At 43.4% G+C, this 15,523-nt stretch overlaps 1 protein-coding gene across 5 annotated transcripts in view; it reads right to left on the bottom strand.

Moving 5' to 3' along the window:
- LOC147023355 (copine-3-like) overlaps window positions 1-15,523 on the bottom strand; it is a 56,387-nt gene that overhangs the window by 24,438 nt on the left and 16,426 nt on the right. For all 5 annotated transcript variants that reach the window (XM_085888688.1, XM_085888684.1, XM_085888685.1 and 2 more), the window contains exons 4-7: window positions 14,750-14,876; window positions 14,245-14,319; window positions 5,285-5,356; window positions 2,791-2,874 (exon numbers count right to left, since the gene is read on the bottom strand). In XM_085888688.1, coding sequence (XP_085744814.1) covers window positions 2,791-2,874; window positions 5,285-5,356; window positions 14,245-14,319; window positions 14,750-14,876 — 358 coding nt within the window. The remainder of the gene's footprint in view (window positions 1-2,790; window positions 2,875-5,284; window positions 5,357-14,244; window positions 14,320-14,749; window positions 14,877-15,523) is intronic.

Genomic DNA, 15,523 nt, shown 5'->3' with positions numbered 1-15,523 from the left:
GTCAAACACCTACAACTGCCTTATGCCGTCATCACAACAGACAGAACAAGTAAAAAAAGACATAAAACGTCAGAGCCCCCGTTGTTTTAAGACTTTTGCTGTACGGGGTTAAAGGGCTAGCCCATATTTATGTACAACTAAAATGGCCACCAGTCTCCCAGTCGGCCATCTTTGATCGGATCGCAAAATAATGTAAGGATCGTGTCAGGCATCATGTGCTGTGCTTGTGCCAAGTTTGAACAAAATCGGACCATGCATGTATGAGAAATGATTGGGAACACATTTAAGTAACAAAATGGCCGCCAGTTAGCCATCTTGGATCTGATCTCGAAAATAAAATGACGTGCATATGTAAGCCATCATTCATTATCTGTCTGCCAAGTTTGAACAACATTGCTAAATGCCGGTCTGAGATATGGTTGAGGACGTTTGATACCGGGAGTTTTTTTTTATTTTTTCACAACTAAAATGGCCACCTGTCGACCATCTTTGATTGCATCGTGAGACAAGACGATGTGCATATGTATACAATCATGTGTTGTCTTTGTGCCAAGTGCAAATAAAATTGGTCCATACAAGTCCGAGATATGGTTGCGGACGCATGCACACACGAAAATGGAGACCAAATCCAACACGTGGAACATGTCTTTCAATCCAGACAAATCTCACACTCTCACTATGTCTCTTCGAAAGGACCGTTTACAAAACCCCCCCATCCACTTTCTCAACAATCCTCTGGAAGAAGTCTTTTCTTTCAAGCTTCTAGGTCTCACTATCTGCCATGACCTTTCCTGGGAAAGTCACATTTCCAACCTCGCCTCAAAAGCCAGTCGCCGACTGGGAATCCTCCGTCGTGCTAAGTCCTTCCTGGGCCCTCTTGAGCTCCTGACCACTTACAAAGCTTTTGTCCGTAGCCTGATGGAGTACTGCTCTCCCCTCTGGGCTGGTGCTCCTGCCTCCCACCTTTCTCGGCTTCACGATGTCGAAACCAGGGCATTTAAGATCATCGGCATCTCCCGCAATGAAGCTGAGTCTTTGGGCCTCTCACTCAATCACCGCAGGTTGGTCGGTGGTCTTTCTGTCTTCTACCGACTCCTCTCCAGCCTTGCTCCCCTGCTCTCTCTGCGATTTGTCCCCACCACATTTCCACAGGGCGCTCAAGGTCCGCCAACAACCCCCTTCTGGTAAAACTACCAAAATCACGAATCACTGCTCATCTTCACTCTTTCATTCCTCTTTTTTCCCGCCTTTGGAATAAACTTCCTCACTCTATTCTTTCCCATTCTTCCCTCCAGGCTTTCGAAACAGCTGTTCACCACCACCTCTTATCTTCCCCCATCCAAATCCTCGATCTTTTCTACCCCTGATAATCCACCCAAGCCCACCTCCTTCATTTCTCCTGCTTTCCTTCCTGAAAGTCCCTGAAATGTCCATCTTCTCTTCGCCATGTTCCCCGTCCCATCCCCATCCCTCTCCCTTCCACAGTTCACCTAATGTGTCTGTTCCCCACCGTTTTGTCCCTTCCACTCCTGCCCCTCTTGTCTCATGCCTCCTTGCTGTGAGTTGTGTGTTAGCTCTCATACGAGCCTCGACCAAGGTATACAAAAAAAAAATAAAAAAAAAATCCATACGCCCCGGTTTTAGACTAAGTCCAACGGCTTTGCGATGGACCGTCCCATATCCCAAATCCGTGTTTCACGATGGACCGTCTGCAGTGCGAGCTCGATGTTATCTTTGGAGGAAATTGTGGGAAGTACGAGGCGAAGTGGGTCGGCGATGTAACCATGCAGCATGGTGTGAAGAGCGGGGCTCGATATAAAGGTGTGAAAGGGCGAGGTGTCAGATGTATACGAACGAAAGAAAAGAAAGATTAATAAAATTATGAAAGGTGGTCAGAGAGGAGCAATAATGAGAAGGTGAAACTCTAAAAGAGTGAAAACCAGACGGACGAGAGTATTCGCAAGCAAAGCCTTTCACGAGAAGCCAACCCGTGAAGGGAAACCACCAGAAGCTCTAAAACCGTAAGAAGCTGCAAGAAGCTCGAAACTGTCAAGACCGTGTGTCTTCACCTATAATAGTATTTCTGCCTTCCCCTCGCTCTAGCTCCCTCCCCTCCTCCAACCCCGTGTCCATGATAAGAGTTGCGGTTGCCGGAGGATCCTCTCTCCGGAGGATTGGTGTTTTGTGGCTCCAACCTCTGGTGACATTTGAGATTGGCTGTCGGGCTTTTGACATATGCTGTCACTTCTCCGTGATTGATCGAACAATCTGACACTTGCGTCTAGCCTGACATCCTTGCCAAACCGGTCTGTGGTGGTTTCGGGTAATGCTTGAAAAGAGGGTTGGAAATGGTGGCATCGGCACCAGTGCTTACCTTCAACGGAGCGAATGTATGTGTTGTGCAATGCGGGAAATGGAATGTAGAAAAAGATGTAGAATAACAAAATGACATTGGATACATAACTACACACTCGTAACACATATCTGCCCACATGAATACAGTAAACAAGCTAAACAGAATACTATGAGGTTACTATATTTATTCTATGTGTGTGCATTTCTTTCTCCCTGGGGGTCAAAAACCACAACAATATATAAAGGGTAAATTGTCTCAACTTGGATGTATAAATGACTCGCTGCATTCATCCTTTGTACTTCCTTACAAAATCACTCCCCGATTTGATAAATTATACGAAAATTTCAGAATCCCAGCAGAAGAAAAATGACAATTATGAAGTATAATATTTTAAAACAATTTGATTGCCCAAATAGAATGCTGTGCACATATACCTCTGTGCGATGAGCCAGTTGCCAACTACCATCCGATGAGCAACGGTAGAACTCGAGGAAGGGATCAGACTTCCCAAAAAGATCCTATACAAAAGGGGGAGGGGAGAAATGACATTGAAAGGTTGTGAACACGTGACTCGAGGGTAATCTATCAAGACAGACAATCTCTCGACAGTGACAGAGCAAATACTGACCCCTCCAAATTAACCAATCAGCCAATGCTCCTGCATATGGAAAACAGTGTTCATTGGAGCTCAATGGATGGGAGGAGGATGGGTTGGAAAAATTTGCCAAACCATATTACTGTTTACGCAGCCCCCCCCCTTCCTCTCACCCCACCTGCCTCCTTATATCGATACTACAATGTTGAAGTTTGTCTGTCTTTATGTTGCAATTTTTCTGAGATGGCCAAATGGATATTTGTCAAACTTTGAGGTTCATCAGTGAGTGTCAGGGAGTGTTTTAGGCAAAAAAAGAATGACCGTTTTTACAGCCATTTTTCCCTGCTGTGCAGGGGTTTGGCTTTTTCTTGAGGCAATGTTTTATGGCCGGATGCCCTTCCTGACGCCAACCCTGGTCGCCTCTTACGACACACAGGGATATGGTACACCTATTCTAACCGTGGCATACACCGGGACCAGTACACTGGCACTCATTTCGCCGACCTCGGAAGGATGACAGGCTGAGTCAACCCCCTGGTGTTAATTCAGCAGCCAACGGGGCTTGAACTCAGGACCCTTGGATCCCAAGCCGCCACCCTAACCACTAAGCCAACACCAGGCTAGGCAAAAAAAGAATAAAAAAATAAAATAAAAAGTCTGATTTTTTGTTGTTATCGTTCTATCGTGCCTAAACCTTTCTAGCTATGTGAAAGATAACAGAAATGATCCCCACCCCCATTCCTTAGTTGGTGTAAGGAAGTGGTTTCGGCCCCCACAAGAAAATAAAAAACAAAACAAAATTCGATTTCTTCAAAATGCCAATAGGATTAGAACAGCACCAGGTAACGCCAGGTACCCCTGCTAGTCTATTATATATTGTAAGCCGTGGTGTCTGTCCATGTGTTTGGCTGTCTCACGTACATGGCGGCCACTTCCCTCACCGCGTTTGAAAAGCTGCCGTCTGCCAATTGGTTATTTTTCATTTTCATTTCACTTTTCTTGATGCAATATAGTCAAGTCAGTCACTTTATTGTCCTTTCCAGGAATCTTTAAAATCAACATGAACATCAGGATTAAAGTAGATTTAGTAAAGATCTTCATGGAGTAACACACAATTTTAAATAACTAAATTTTGCCATCTTTTTTTTTTTTTAACAAATCCATCCTCATCTGCCCAATGTTGCACCACAATTTCATGGTGGGTGGTATAAGTAGCTCAGAGCTTTGGCTCTGAGTGAAACCAAGAGTGCAACACAATTAGCCTTTTTAAAGTCCAAAAAAGATATATAAATTGATAGATCAGCTTAAACTTTTCCTATGAATGGGAGCAGGAACTTTTGTTTGCTTTCCTCATCAATGGGGACCAGGACTTGGGCTCATCTCTTATAATTGAGAACAGTTGCTGGTGTTTGTTGATTACAGCTTGTAGTAATGTTACTGGTAGCCACACTATAATGTGATTATGGTATTAAAGGAGAGGGTTTGTGGCGGTATCCATCGTCTTCACCCGTGGCCAACTCTTCTTCCACTTGCCCTCATTCTTTCCCATATCCCTTGTTTCCCCAAGTCTCCCTCCATTTTGTTCCTCAACCCTGCCGTTGGAGTGTTCCCCCACCTATGTTCCCCCCAGATAACAGTTCAAGATTTGTGGATAAATATATAATTTTAATGCAAAATTAGCATAAAATATTAACAATTTTCAAACTACTAAATTACGAATTTCTGTTTGTACACATGCGGTGAAACTTGTATTGTCCTATTTGGTGTTGCCATATGAGCACATGGCTCACGATTTGTTCATGGCTCATTGGGCCTGTCTGGTGGTCTCTCTACTTCTCTCTTGTAATATAGATGTAAGGAGGTTGGGGTTGGGGGAAAGGGGGGGGGCTGCATAAACAGTAATACGGCTTGGCAAAAAATTCCCAGTTCAAAAGTCTGAACTCCACCGACCTCAGGTATCTCATGTGGAGTGACAGCATTCAGTTTCGTTCTTTAGCATCACACCTACATTTTTCCCAACCCATCCTCCTCACATCCATTAAAACTCAAATAAACACTCCCTTTTCCAAATAATAAACACCAATCATAAGGAGCGGTTAATTTATACTCAAGCTTACCAGTTCCAATCAATGGGGATCATCCTTATTGCAGCAATTTTTACTGGAATGTTTCTCAGACACGACATTTTCATCATGTATAAATCTTGATCACATAGAAACACAAAATAGCAATGAGAAAATGGAATTTTCAAAAGCCTTACTTGTGAAAGCCATTTACAAAAATAACGTATGAATACATTCGCAGGAGCACTCCCACCTATACAGGAACCTTGCCTTTTTATCGAGGTTTCGCGCTGCCACATTCAGCTTTAAAATGCGGTTATCCTTCTTCTCCTCAGCCACGATCTGAAAAACAAATCAGTAAATGTGGGGAACAATTGGTCTATTCTTTATCAGTGTGTCCCTCAAGCTTGTACAATTCCACGAGATAACTAAGTAAATGAGAAGGGCACTCGGTAGAGCGCATACCCCCGCCACGTAATGCCGGATCCAGGACAACATATCGGCCCAATATATTTTTTGAAATATCATGCTATACAGGACTATATCATTTTTGGCCCCATCTCTCAATGGTGAAGAATCACTTACAAAAATTTGATAATTCTCGTATCCGGATCTGAATTCGGATCTTCACCAAAATTAAATCCAGTCGTCCATGTGGCACACCCAACCCGTCCACAACTTTTTGAGATATCGTGCTACATTTCATTTTTAGCCCTATCTCTCAATGGTGAAGAATCACTTAAAAAATTCTATGAGTCGGATCTGGATCTGGATCTGGATCTTCACTAAAATCTAATCAGTTCGTCCTTGTTGCACACTGAACCTGTCCACAAAATTTCATCTGGATCCGTACATATCTTTTTGAGATATCCTGTACACAAACAAACAAACAAACAGACAGAAAGGGGGAAAAAAACATAACCACCTTCACCTTTGGTGGTAGAGGTAATAAGTAGGCAAGCAAGTAGATAAGCAAATAAGGAAATGGTATTCGGGCTAACATAGTTACAGTTTAAACGATTTAGCTTTTGGAGAGTGGGGTTATTATTCAGATCTTTATAAGATATTCCAGGTTGCTTAGGTGCCTCATACTTTTCCAAGATATTACGTATTGTTACGTAAATGGTCATAGGGCCGAAAGGGAGTAAGACAGATGCTACGTCATTATTAAACGTCCAGCATAAGTGTGTCAGGTCAGTTATGGGAGCATGTGGTGGAGCAACGCGTCGCTGCGTCCACTTTCCGCTGGTACTCCAGGGGCCTCCATCTGGCCATCCACATCTCATTGAGATCCCGATCAGTATCTGCTGCAAACACGAGGCACGTGGTCGGCCCGATGGTCTTCTCCACTCACGAGACTCCCTCGCTGAAAGAATCTGGTGAGCAGGATCAGCATCAGGAAAACAAGCCACGTGTCCTTACAGCCACAGCTGACGCTCACGGACTATGCAGGTAACAAATCTCATTTGAGTCTCTCTCAGCAACCGCTCGTTGGACACAAAGTCCGACCAGTGATAGACAACGATTCTCCGAAGGAGTTCATTCTCCTCCTCCTCAGATCCTTGGTCAGAGTACAAGTCACATCTGAAGAGCAAAACAAAGCACCAAGGACTTAAAGACTCTGACTTTCATCCTGCATAAATACTGACAGCACCACACGTCCACACCCCATGGTCCAATGAATCCATGACTCCCCAGGCCCAACCCAAACATCTATCGACTTCCAGCTCACAACATGCAGAGACATGAATATCACTGCAAAGTTAAGTGAATCTCTCTGTGACTTCAACATCCTCACCACAGACAGTTACAGACAAAATGTCACTGAAAGCCTGGATCTTAGTCTTGCGGTGGGAGATCCGTAATCCCGGGGGTTCCGACTCCTTATTTAGTGCCTTGAGGACCCCTGCGAGGATGTCTGGAGTATCCGCAAAGATGACTGCATCATCTCCGAAATCAAGGTCAGAGATCTTGACAACCAAAAGATGCACCACAGCTTGATCTCTCCAACATCCTCCCCAGAATCCAGTCCATACAAGTGCTGAAAAGTGTGGGGGCGAGTACACACCCTTGACGAACTCCAGTCAGAGATGGAAACACCACATCTCAAAGCACTATACCAAAGTATAGTTCAGACATCAGATTGACCAGCTTTGGTACCCCAAGAAGACTGAGGATCCTCTAGAGGGCAGGCTGAACCACTGAATCAAATGCTTTGAGGAGATCAACATAGGCTGAAAGCAGCCCCTGACATCCAACTCAACAGCTGGTGGGTCATCTTGGTGACCTGAAAATTGCAAGAAGGATCTGATCCTTGTGCCAAGGTAAGAGAGCATGCAGTCAATCAACATACAGACAGCATTCTCCAAATTGCTTTCCCAATATCAGGCCGGCAGGATGGCCTCATAGTACACACACAGGCCCCCCGAGCCGTCTCGCCTGGGTTTGAATCCCGACTCAGCTACAAACTGTCATCCTGGTGTTTTGCATTCAAGGCGAGCAAATCAATGTGTCAGCCATCCATCAGATGGATGTTAAACTGGGTGTCCCATCTGCTTCCTTTAATTGATGAACATCAACATTTCCTTCTTGTCATTTGCGAAGAGAATGCAAGCAATCGCCAGTACCCTGAATAAATTACAAATGCTTGCACTCTCAATTGAGTGTCCTGTGTTGGAGTGGTGACTCACCCAGGATTGTAACACCCCAGTCAACAAAACTGACTCGGTAGTATTATGCGCCTAACTAATTATGCGAGGAGGATAAACAACAATTAGATATTTGCCAATATCACCAGCACAGGATTTTGAAAAACAAAAATTATTCCAGGGTGATGGTGGGAGAACATACAGTCTCCTCCAATCATCCAGTCAGTCTCCTCAGGAGTCATGTTTATCTAGACAGTATACATATAAAAAGGAAAAACACGGAGAGGTTGTCTGAGTGAAGCTGTGAAACCTCGGAATACGTTTCAGAATTACCTAATGTTTGAATGTCATTTGCACCCTGACTACGTCTATTAATTACGCACTCATGGAACATACCTTTTAAACCTTTCAAACCCTTTACACAGCTGAGACCCCTTGGACTTTTGAAGACCCTCAAAGATGCTGTTAGACATTTACATCCTTTAGACCCTGTCGACACTCCGAACACCCTTAATACCCTAAAGAACCTTCGACCTTAACACTATATAGGCTCTTACACCCTTCAGACATGTAGGACAGCTTGGACCCTTTTTACATGCTTGAGAGATTAGACCCTTTCGACACCAACTACTATTGGAACGTACCCTTTAGAGTTTATATCTTCAGACAATCTAGAACCTTTTCGGTGCAAACCACGCAAACATCTATCGTCTTCTTGCAAAACACAGACTATACTATTTTCAGCAAGTGATGCACAAACAAGACCCACCCAGAGGGTGGGTACTCCGCTAGTACTGATATAAACAAGACAAAAGAAATCCATGCTCAAGCTCGATTCGGCTATTTACGTCAATGTAAACCATCCTTCTGAAACATTGGGCAAGCATTAACAATTGGTGTGTTTGAGAGGCTTTTTAATGCTCTTTTACTGAATGTAAATAAATTCCAGCAAACTTTGCTACAGATTTCCATAAACAAAAAAATAATAATAATGATAATTTTTAAAAAGGTCGACAAAGTTATGCAAAGGAATATGGCCAAATCACATTTTTCCAGGGAGGACCCACGACTCAAGGGAGGACAACGCACCTCACTGACGGTGCCCTGTTGAAACAAACCCACCCTCCCTTTTGAAAATCCCAGCGAAGGGCTTGCCACGTCACCCTGCCATGTCCGGTAGGAATTTATTAAAAAGGACAAGACCATTGAAAATCTGCAGTTGCCGGGCCAAAGACCTAGTATCCACCTCAAATGAGCCACTCTGAGGAATATTTCAATGCTGCCTGAGAGCCAGTCAATAGATCACAACATGCAATCAAATTTCAACTTGCTCTGGATGAAGAGTGGTGCAGCATTACACCTTAGAGTTATACCTATACTACCAACATTTGGTATAAACCATTTGTGAAAAACCCTCCGAAAAAATATGTAATAATTATTATTTTATTTAAATCAAATAGTAACCCTGAATAATTCCCAACGGTCTCATTACTATTAACTGGAGTTCATAGAACACGATACCATGCGCAGTGTTACTTCAATTTTTAATTATAATTATATAATGATTTTAACGAGAGTTTAAATAAATAAAAAATCATCAGAAAGTTTATTTACTACAAATTGAAGTAGTACAGAAACAGTCCTGAACTGCACCCTTGTACACCACCCCATTGATCCTTTATAGTTTACACACTAGAAGCATTCGCTCCCTACGGGAGCAGCTGAGGAAGGGGGAGGAGGGGGGGAAGGGGGGTTATGTTATTATCCTCATTCAAACATGCAATTCAAAACACCTCACTGCAGTGGAAAAAGGGGCAACACGAATACTGCACTGTAAAGAGTGGGGACTTGTAATACGCTTGCCCACCTGGAGCAGCATTACATGATACACCTTTACATGGAGAATCTGCATCCCCTCCCTCTCCCACAAGACCACCGGCAAAGATGAAAACACCCCGATACACTAATTGGGGTCATGCTGATCCTATGGAGTAAGTCTGGATGTAATTTGTCTAGAACTGTAAGATGAGTAGCATGACCACACACACACACACACACACACACACACACACACACACACACACACACACACACACACACACACACACACACACACACACACACACACACACACACACACACACACACACACAGTCAGACCTTGACATTCACGGGAGATATGTTCCTGAAAAATGCCACGATTGCCGGGGCATTATTATATTTTAAGGGAAGAGCAGGAGAAAGGGGAAAAGCCAACAGCGGGGCGGAGGGAGAAAGTAGATGAGACGGATCATCATTACCAACAAGGGATGAAGGTAATGATGAGGGGTAATGGAAAATGCAAGAGGTGGACAATATGGACACATTATCAAAATTGTGTTTGATCAGTTTGTGATTTTTGTTAGGGTCTTAGGAGAGGGAAGTGGTTGCTGCTGGTTTGTCAGAACGATGAGAGATGTCACGGCAGAGAGTGGAGTCATCAGCAAAGAGATAAAGAGGATTTTTCAGAGTCAGTGAGATCATTGATGAAGATTAGGACTAATATGGGACCTAGAACACTGCCTTGGGGTACTTCACCCTTGACGGAAAGGAGATGATGAAAGGGTTCCGTTGAGAGCCACACGTTGTCTACAAGAGTGCAGGAAGTCAGTAATCCAAGAGTGGTGTTGGCCTTGGATTCCATAGGCACCCAGTTTGGAGAGCAAGGCAGGATGCCAGACTGGATCAACAGCTCAAGATATGTCCAGAGAGATGGTCCTGATCTCATGTCTGATATTGAGAGCCTCCATCCATTGTTGGGAGAGTCGAAGCAGCATGTCCAAGGTAGAGTGACCAGGTCTGAATCCAAATTGATGATCTGAGATGAGGTTGTAAGAGAAAAGGAATGATTTTATGTCAACTGCGAAGATGGATTCCATGACCTTGCTGATGATTGGAAGTACAGGAAGCTAATTCGTCTGTAGTTAAGGGGATCCATTTTTTCACCTTTTTTATGTAATGCTGTGATGTTGGCCGATTTCCAAGCAGATGGTAGATGGCATGGTAAACGACAGGGTGTAAATGGCACAGACAGGAAGTGTAAGAGCACATTTTTAGGACACGTGAGCCGATGCCGTCCAGTCCTGTTTCCGAGTCAGAGTCAAGGGTTGCCAGAAACTTTCCCCTACCTTTTCAGATGCAAAAGTCATATTTCAGGAGCAATTAGGAAAGACTGGGAAGGATGGCTACATAAAGGGAGGAGTTAGGGACATGATTTGGAAGCAAACACACAATTGAGGCATTCCACCTTCTCATAAGCAGAGTCGGCTGTGGTGCCATTTGGAAGTGAGGCAAGGGAGAGAAGGGGAGTATATACCAGAGATAGACTTGACAAGGTGCTACCAAGTTTTAGAGGAGGGAGAAAAGTTTGAAAGTTCATTCTTAAAATTAGGGTTCTCCGAAGAGTATAGACACCCACTTGTTGCAGAATTTGTGGAATGATCTGAGGTTGGATCGAGTCGGATTTGCCTTCCAGGAGGAGAATGCAAACTGTTTTAAAGCACCTGCCTCACCACAGGATTCAGAGAACTAAGATTGGGAGGACGGGTAAGATAATTATTGAATATTAGATGGGATGAATCTGTGCATAAGAGAGAGAACAAGTTTCTGTGGAAAAATTTCCAGGCTGAATTAATATCAGCAGCGGTGGATATAGGAGGGATTATATATATATATATATACATACACTGATGAGCCAAAACATGACCATTGTTGCAGTGACAGGTGAAGTGAATAACATTGATTATCTTGTTACAATGGCACCTGTCAAGGGGTGGGATATATGAGGCAGCAAGTGAAGTCAGTTCTTGAAGTTGATGTGTTGGATGCAGGAGAAATGGGCAGGAGTAAAGACCTGAGTGACTTTGACAAGGGCCAAATTGGTATGGCCAGACGACTGGGTCAGAGCATCTCTGAAACGGCAAGGCTTGTGGGGTGCTCCTGGTCAGCAGTGGTGAGTACCTACCGACAGTGGTCCGAGGAGGGACAAACCACAAACCGGTGACAGGGTGTTGGGCGCCCAAGGCTCATCGATGCGCGAGGGAAATGAAGGCTATCCCGTCTGGTCCAAACTGACAGAAGGTCTACTGTGGCACAAGTCACAGAAAATTTTAATGGTGGTCACGGGAGGAATGTATCACAATCCACAGTGCATCGCACCCTGCTGTGTATGGGGCTGCGTCGCCGCAGACCGGTCAGAGTGCCCATGATGGCCCCTGTCCACCGTCGAAAGCGCTGACAATGGGCACGCGAGCGTCGGAACTGGACCTTGGAGCAGTGGAAGAAGGTCACCTGGTCCGATGAGTCCCGTTTTCTTTTAGATCACATGGATGGCCGTGTACGTGTAGCACTATTTACCTGGGGAAGTGATGGCACCAGAATGCACTGTGGGAAGACGACAAGCCGGTGGAGGGAGTGTGATGCTCTGAGCAATGTTCTGCTGGGAAACCCTGGGTCCGGCCATTAATGTGGACGTCAATTTGACACGCGTCACCTACCTAAACATCGTTGCAGACGAGGTACACCCCTTCATGGCAATGGTATTCCCTGATGGCAGTGGCCTCTTTCAGTAGGATAATGTGCCCTGCCACACTGCACACGTTGTTTGGGAATGGTTTGAGGAACATGATGAAGTGTTTACGGTGTTGCCCTGGCCTCCAAATTCTCCAGATCTCGATCCGATTGAGCATCTGTGGGAGGTGCTGGACCAACAAGTCCGATCCACGGCGGCTCCACCTCACAACTTACAGGACTTTAAGGATCTGCTGCAAATGTTTTGGTGCCAGATACGACAAGACACCTTCAGGGGCTTGTGGAGTCCATGCCTCGGTGGGTTGGCGCTGTTTTGGCGGCACACGGAGGACCAACAGCATATTAGGCAGGTGGTCATAATGTTTTGGCTCATCAGTGTATATAAATAATATAATATAAAAGGCCCTTTCTAACCACTGACTCATATTAAAGATTGGTACCTTCTAGGTGATGAAGAAAGCTGAAAACTTGTGTGCCAATGGACATTGAAACTGGGACACCGGTAAAGAAAAAAATAAAATAAAATAAAATGAAATAAAATCACAGAATAGTCAGACAACATCCATAAATGAAAATATAAATAAATGAAAAAAAAATAAATAAAATAAAGAGCACGTGAGCGACCCGCGACAATGGGGAAGCACGGTCATTTTATGTGCCAATAGACATCGAAGCCGACACACAAGCAAAAATGAACAAAAAAACCCACAACCATCGGAAAGCATCCTTAAAGGAAAATATAAATAAATGAAAATAAATCAATGAAAATAAATCAATGAAAATAAATCAATGAAAAATCAAATGCAGGTGAGCAACCCAAGACAATGGGGAAGCACAGTTGATATGCTTACACAATATGTAAGCATACCCTGCTGGTATATTATACACCTGAAGTGTATTAAAAAAAAAACAAAAAAAACCCCACAAAAACATGAAGTGTTAATGTAGAAACAGGTCACACTTTATGACCCATGAATACGCAGGGTCTGCAAAGTTCTGATCCAACAGTACTGCAAAACTGGAGGTTTTTGGAAGTATAATGACAGACGATTTGTGCACACTTCTACAAGTATGTACTTAAATTTAAATAAAATAAAGATTGTAAAGTCGTATTAATTAATTCTGTCCAAGTACTGAGGTGTGATCAGTTGTAAGCAGCGAGCTCGCACTTGCCAAGCCAGCTGTTCCTTATCAATGGTTTCGATTGAAGTGCTTGCTTGAGTGCTTAAGCCACTTGGTGAGCGCTCTATAACAAACTTGGTAACGGAACACATTCCCACAAAACTGGAGGTTCTTGGAAGTATGATGAAGGTGATTTGTATTCTACAGAGTTCAAATATACAATTAAACTGAAATAAAAGGAGCCACGTGTGCTCCGGACCAAGGAGCCACGCGTGATCCATTCTGCAGCAGCACCCAAAGGGCTGCAGTCTTGACGTCATTCTGTCTCGAGGATGATCAAAACATCGTTGGATGATCTCACCCCCTCTGATCCATGAATATTATATAAAAACTTCCATCATTCTTTCAGTCATAAATGTTCCTTATCCCTTCAAAATTAAGCTGACCTCCAGATGGCTGCTGCAACAAAGCTGTGAATGATCTCTCCCTTGAACCCTCAACATGTCAGATGTCGCATCAGTATGTCTGGAGGATGAAGCGACCGAGCCTCACTGAATACTTTATAAGAATGCAAAGTTTCCATGTATTACAGAATCGGAGGAAGATTGTGTTGCTTAACTTCTTCTGAAGTCTCCATATCGATATGTTCGTGTTTGTTTGTTTTTAATAAATGACTCAAATGTGCAGGAGGAATTGAGAAGTTCTTCCACACAGACATGGGCAAAAAATTTTCTTCCAAGTAAATTGATCATTAGCTTTCCAACGGTACTATTTTTATAATGCTACAACAGCAGGAACCCATTGGAATAAAACGTGACACTTGGACTGACGGACAGTTCTCCTTTTCTAAATAGAGTACACATTACGGTAATTTGGCCTTTCCCATTTTACCGTAATCTGGCCCTTCCCAGCTGGCTTCCCATTCTTCAGCAGCAGTGGCTTTTTCAATTTCTTGCTTGAAACTATCTGCCAGGACAAGAAAAGATGAAAAGGTGGAGAAGGGGATGCAAGTTAAACTCCCACATCTGGATTAATCACAATATATAAGCAATCGTTTGGTCTGCTTTAATTGGATGTTTTCACCAAATGCTTAACCACAATCAACACACACACACACACACACACACACACACACACACACACACACACACACACACACACACACACACACACACACACACACACACACACACACACACACACAAAAAGTATACATTTAGGTTCTAACCGATAAAACCAGTCTTTTCATACTAATACAAATGAGAAAAAACCAGAAATATAAACAAGACAGGACATTCTTAGGCAATGAAACATCTAATGCTTGTAGTGTTTCACATTAATGGACCACAGATTCAATCTCATGCCTTAAAGAATCATACTGTGCAGAGTCCCTCACCTGTCCAAGGGTACAGTCGAATTGTCCCAGGAAATCGTCATCATCAAGAGAATATGTCTTGTTATCTACGTCATAGATGCCAAAGCGTAATTTCTGCACCTGCTCAAAGTAATAATCCATATGCAGCCTGTGCAAAATAAACAAATAAACACTTGAATTAGATTATAGACGTGAACAACACCTCCACACTAAAGTAGATGGAGAGAGGTAGGGAAGAGGAAATAAGGATTGAAGAAAAGAAAACATCACAGGTTGGGATGGAAGATGACCAGAGATAGTGTTGCACTGCAAAGTTCAAGCCCTGGAATTTAGAGTGGGAATGAGCATACTGAGTGGGAACAAATGAGTGGGAACAAAGAAGTCGGTTATGCAAACAAAAGAAGAGGATCAAAGGAAGTGAGATTCTCAAAAAGCCTGCATTTCAGGAGTTTTGCAAGTAAGGGCTTGCAGAAGAACATGTGACTTGGAGGGAGAGAAGGATGAAAGAGCAGAGGGAGCAAGATGTGAGGTTAGGCAGTTAAAAAATAAATAAATAAACCAGAGGCCAGCAACTTGTCTAACATTAGAGAGCAGCAACCCATGAAGCAACCTAAACACTTTTCATTAAACTGGCTAAGCCAACTCAACCGTAAAAGACTGAAAACCTCACTGGTCGGCAGAAAATTTCAGATTAACCTCTTGAGAGCACCCAACAAAATTAAACAGCATCATGAAAGCAAGAAATTACGTTTAAATCATTCATCTCCCAATCAACATAATCACTTTAAAAGTAAT

Source organism: Eptatretus burgeri, chromosome 7 (assembly GCF_056783735.1).
Source record: "Eptatretus burgeri isolate ZD-2024b chromosome 7, Ebu_testis_v1, whole genome shotgun sequence".
Classification (NCBI taxonomy): domain Eukaryota; kingdom Metazoa; phylum Chordata; class Myxini; order Myxiniformes; family Myxinidae; genus Eptatretus; species Eptatretus burgeri.
Note: the sequence above shows the minus strand (reverse complement) of the source record. Positions and strands in the feature narration are given on the sequence as shown.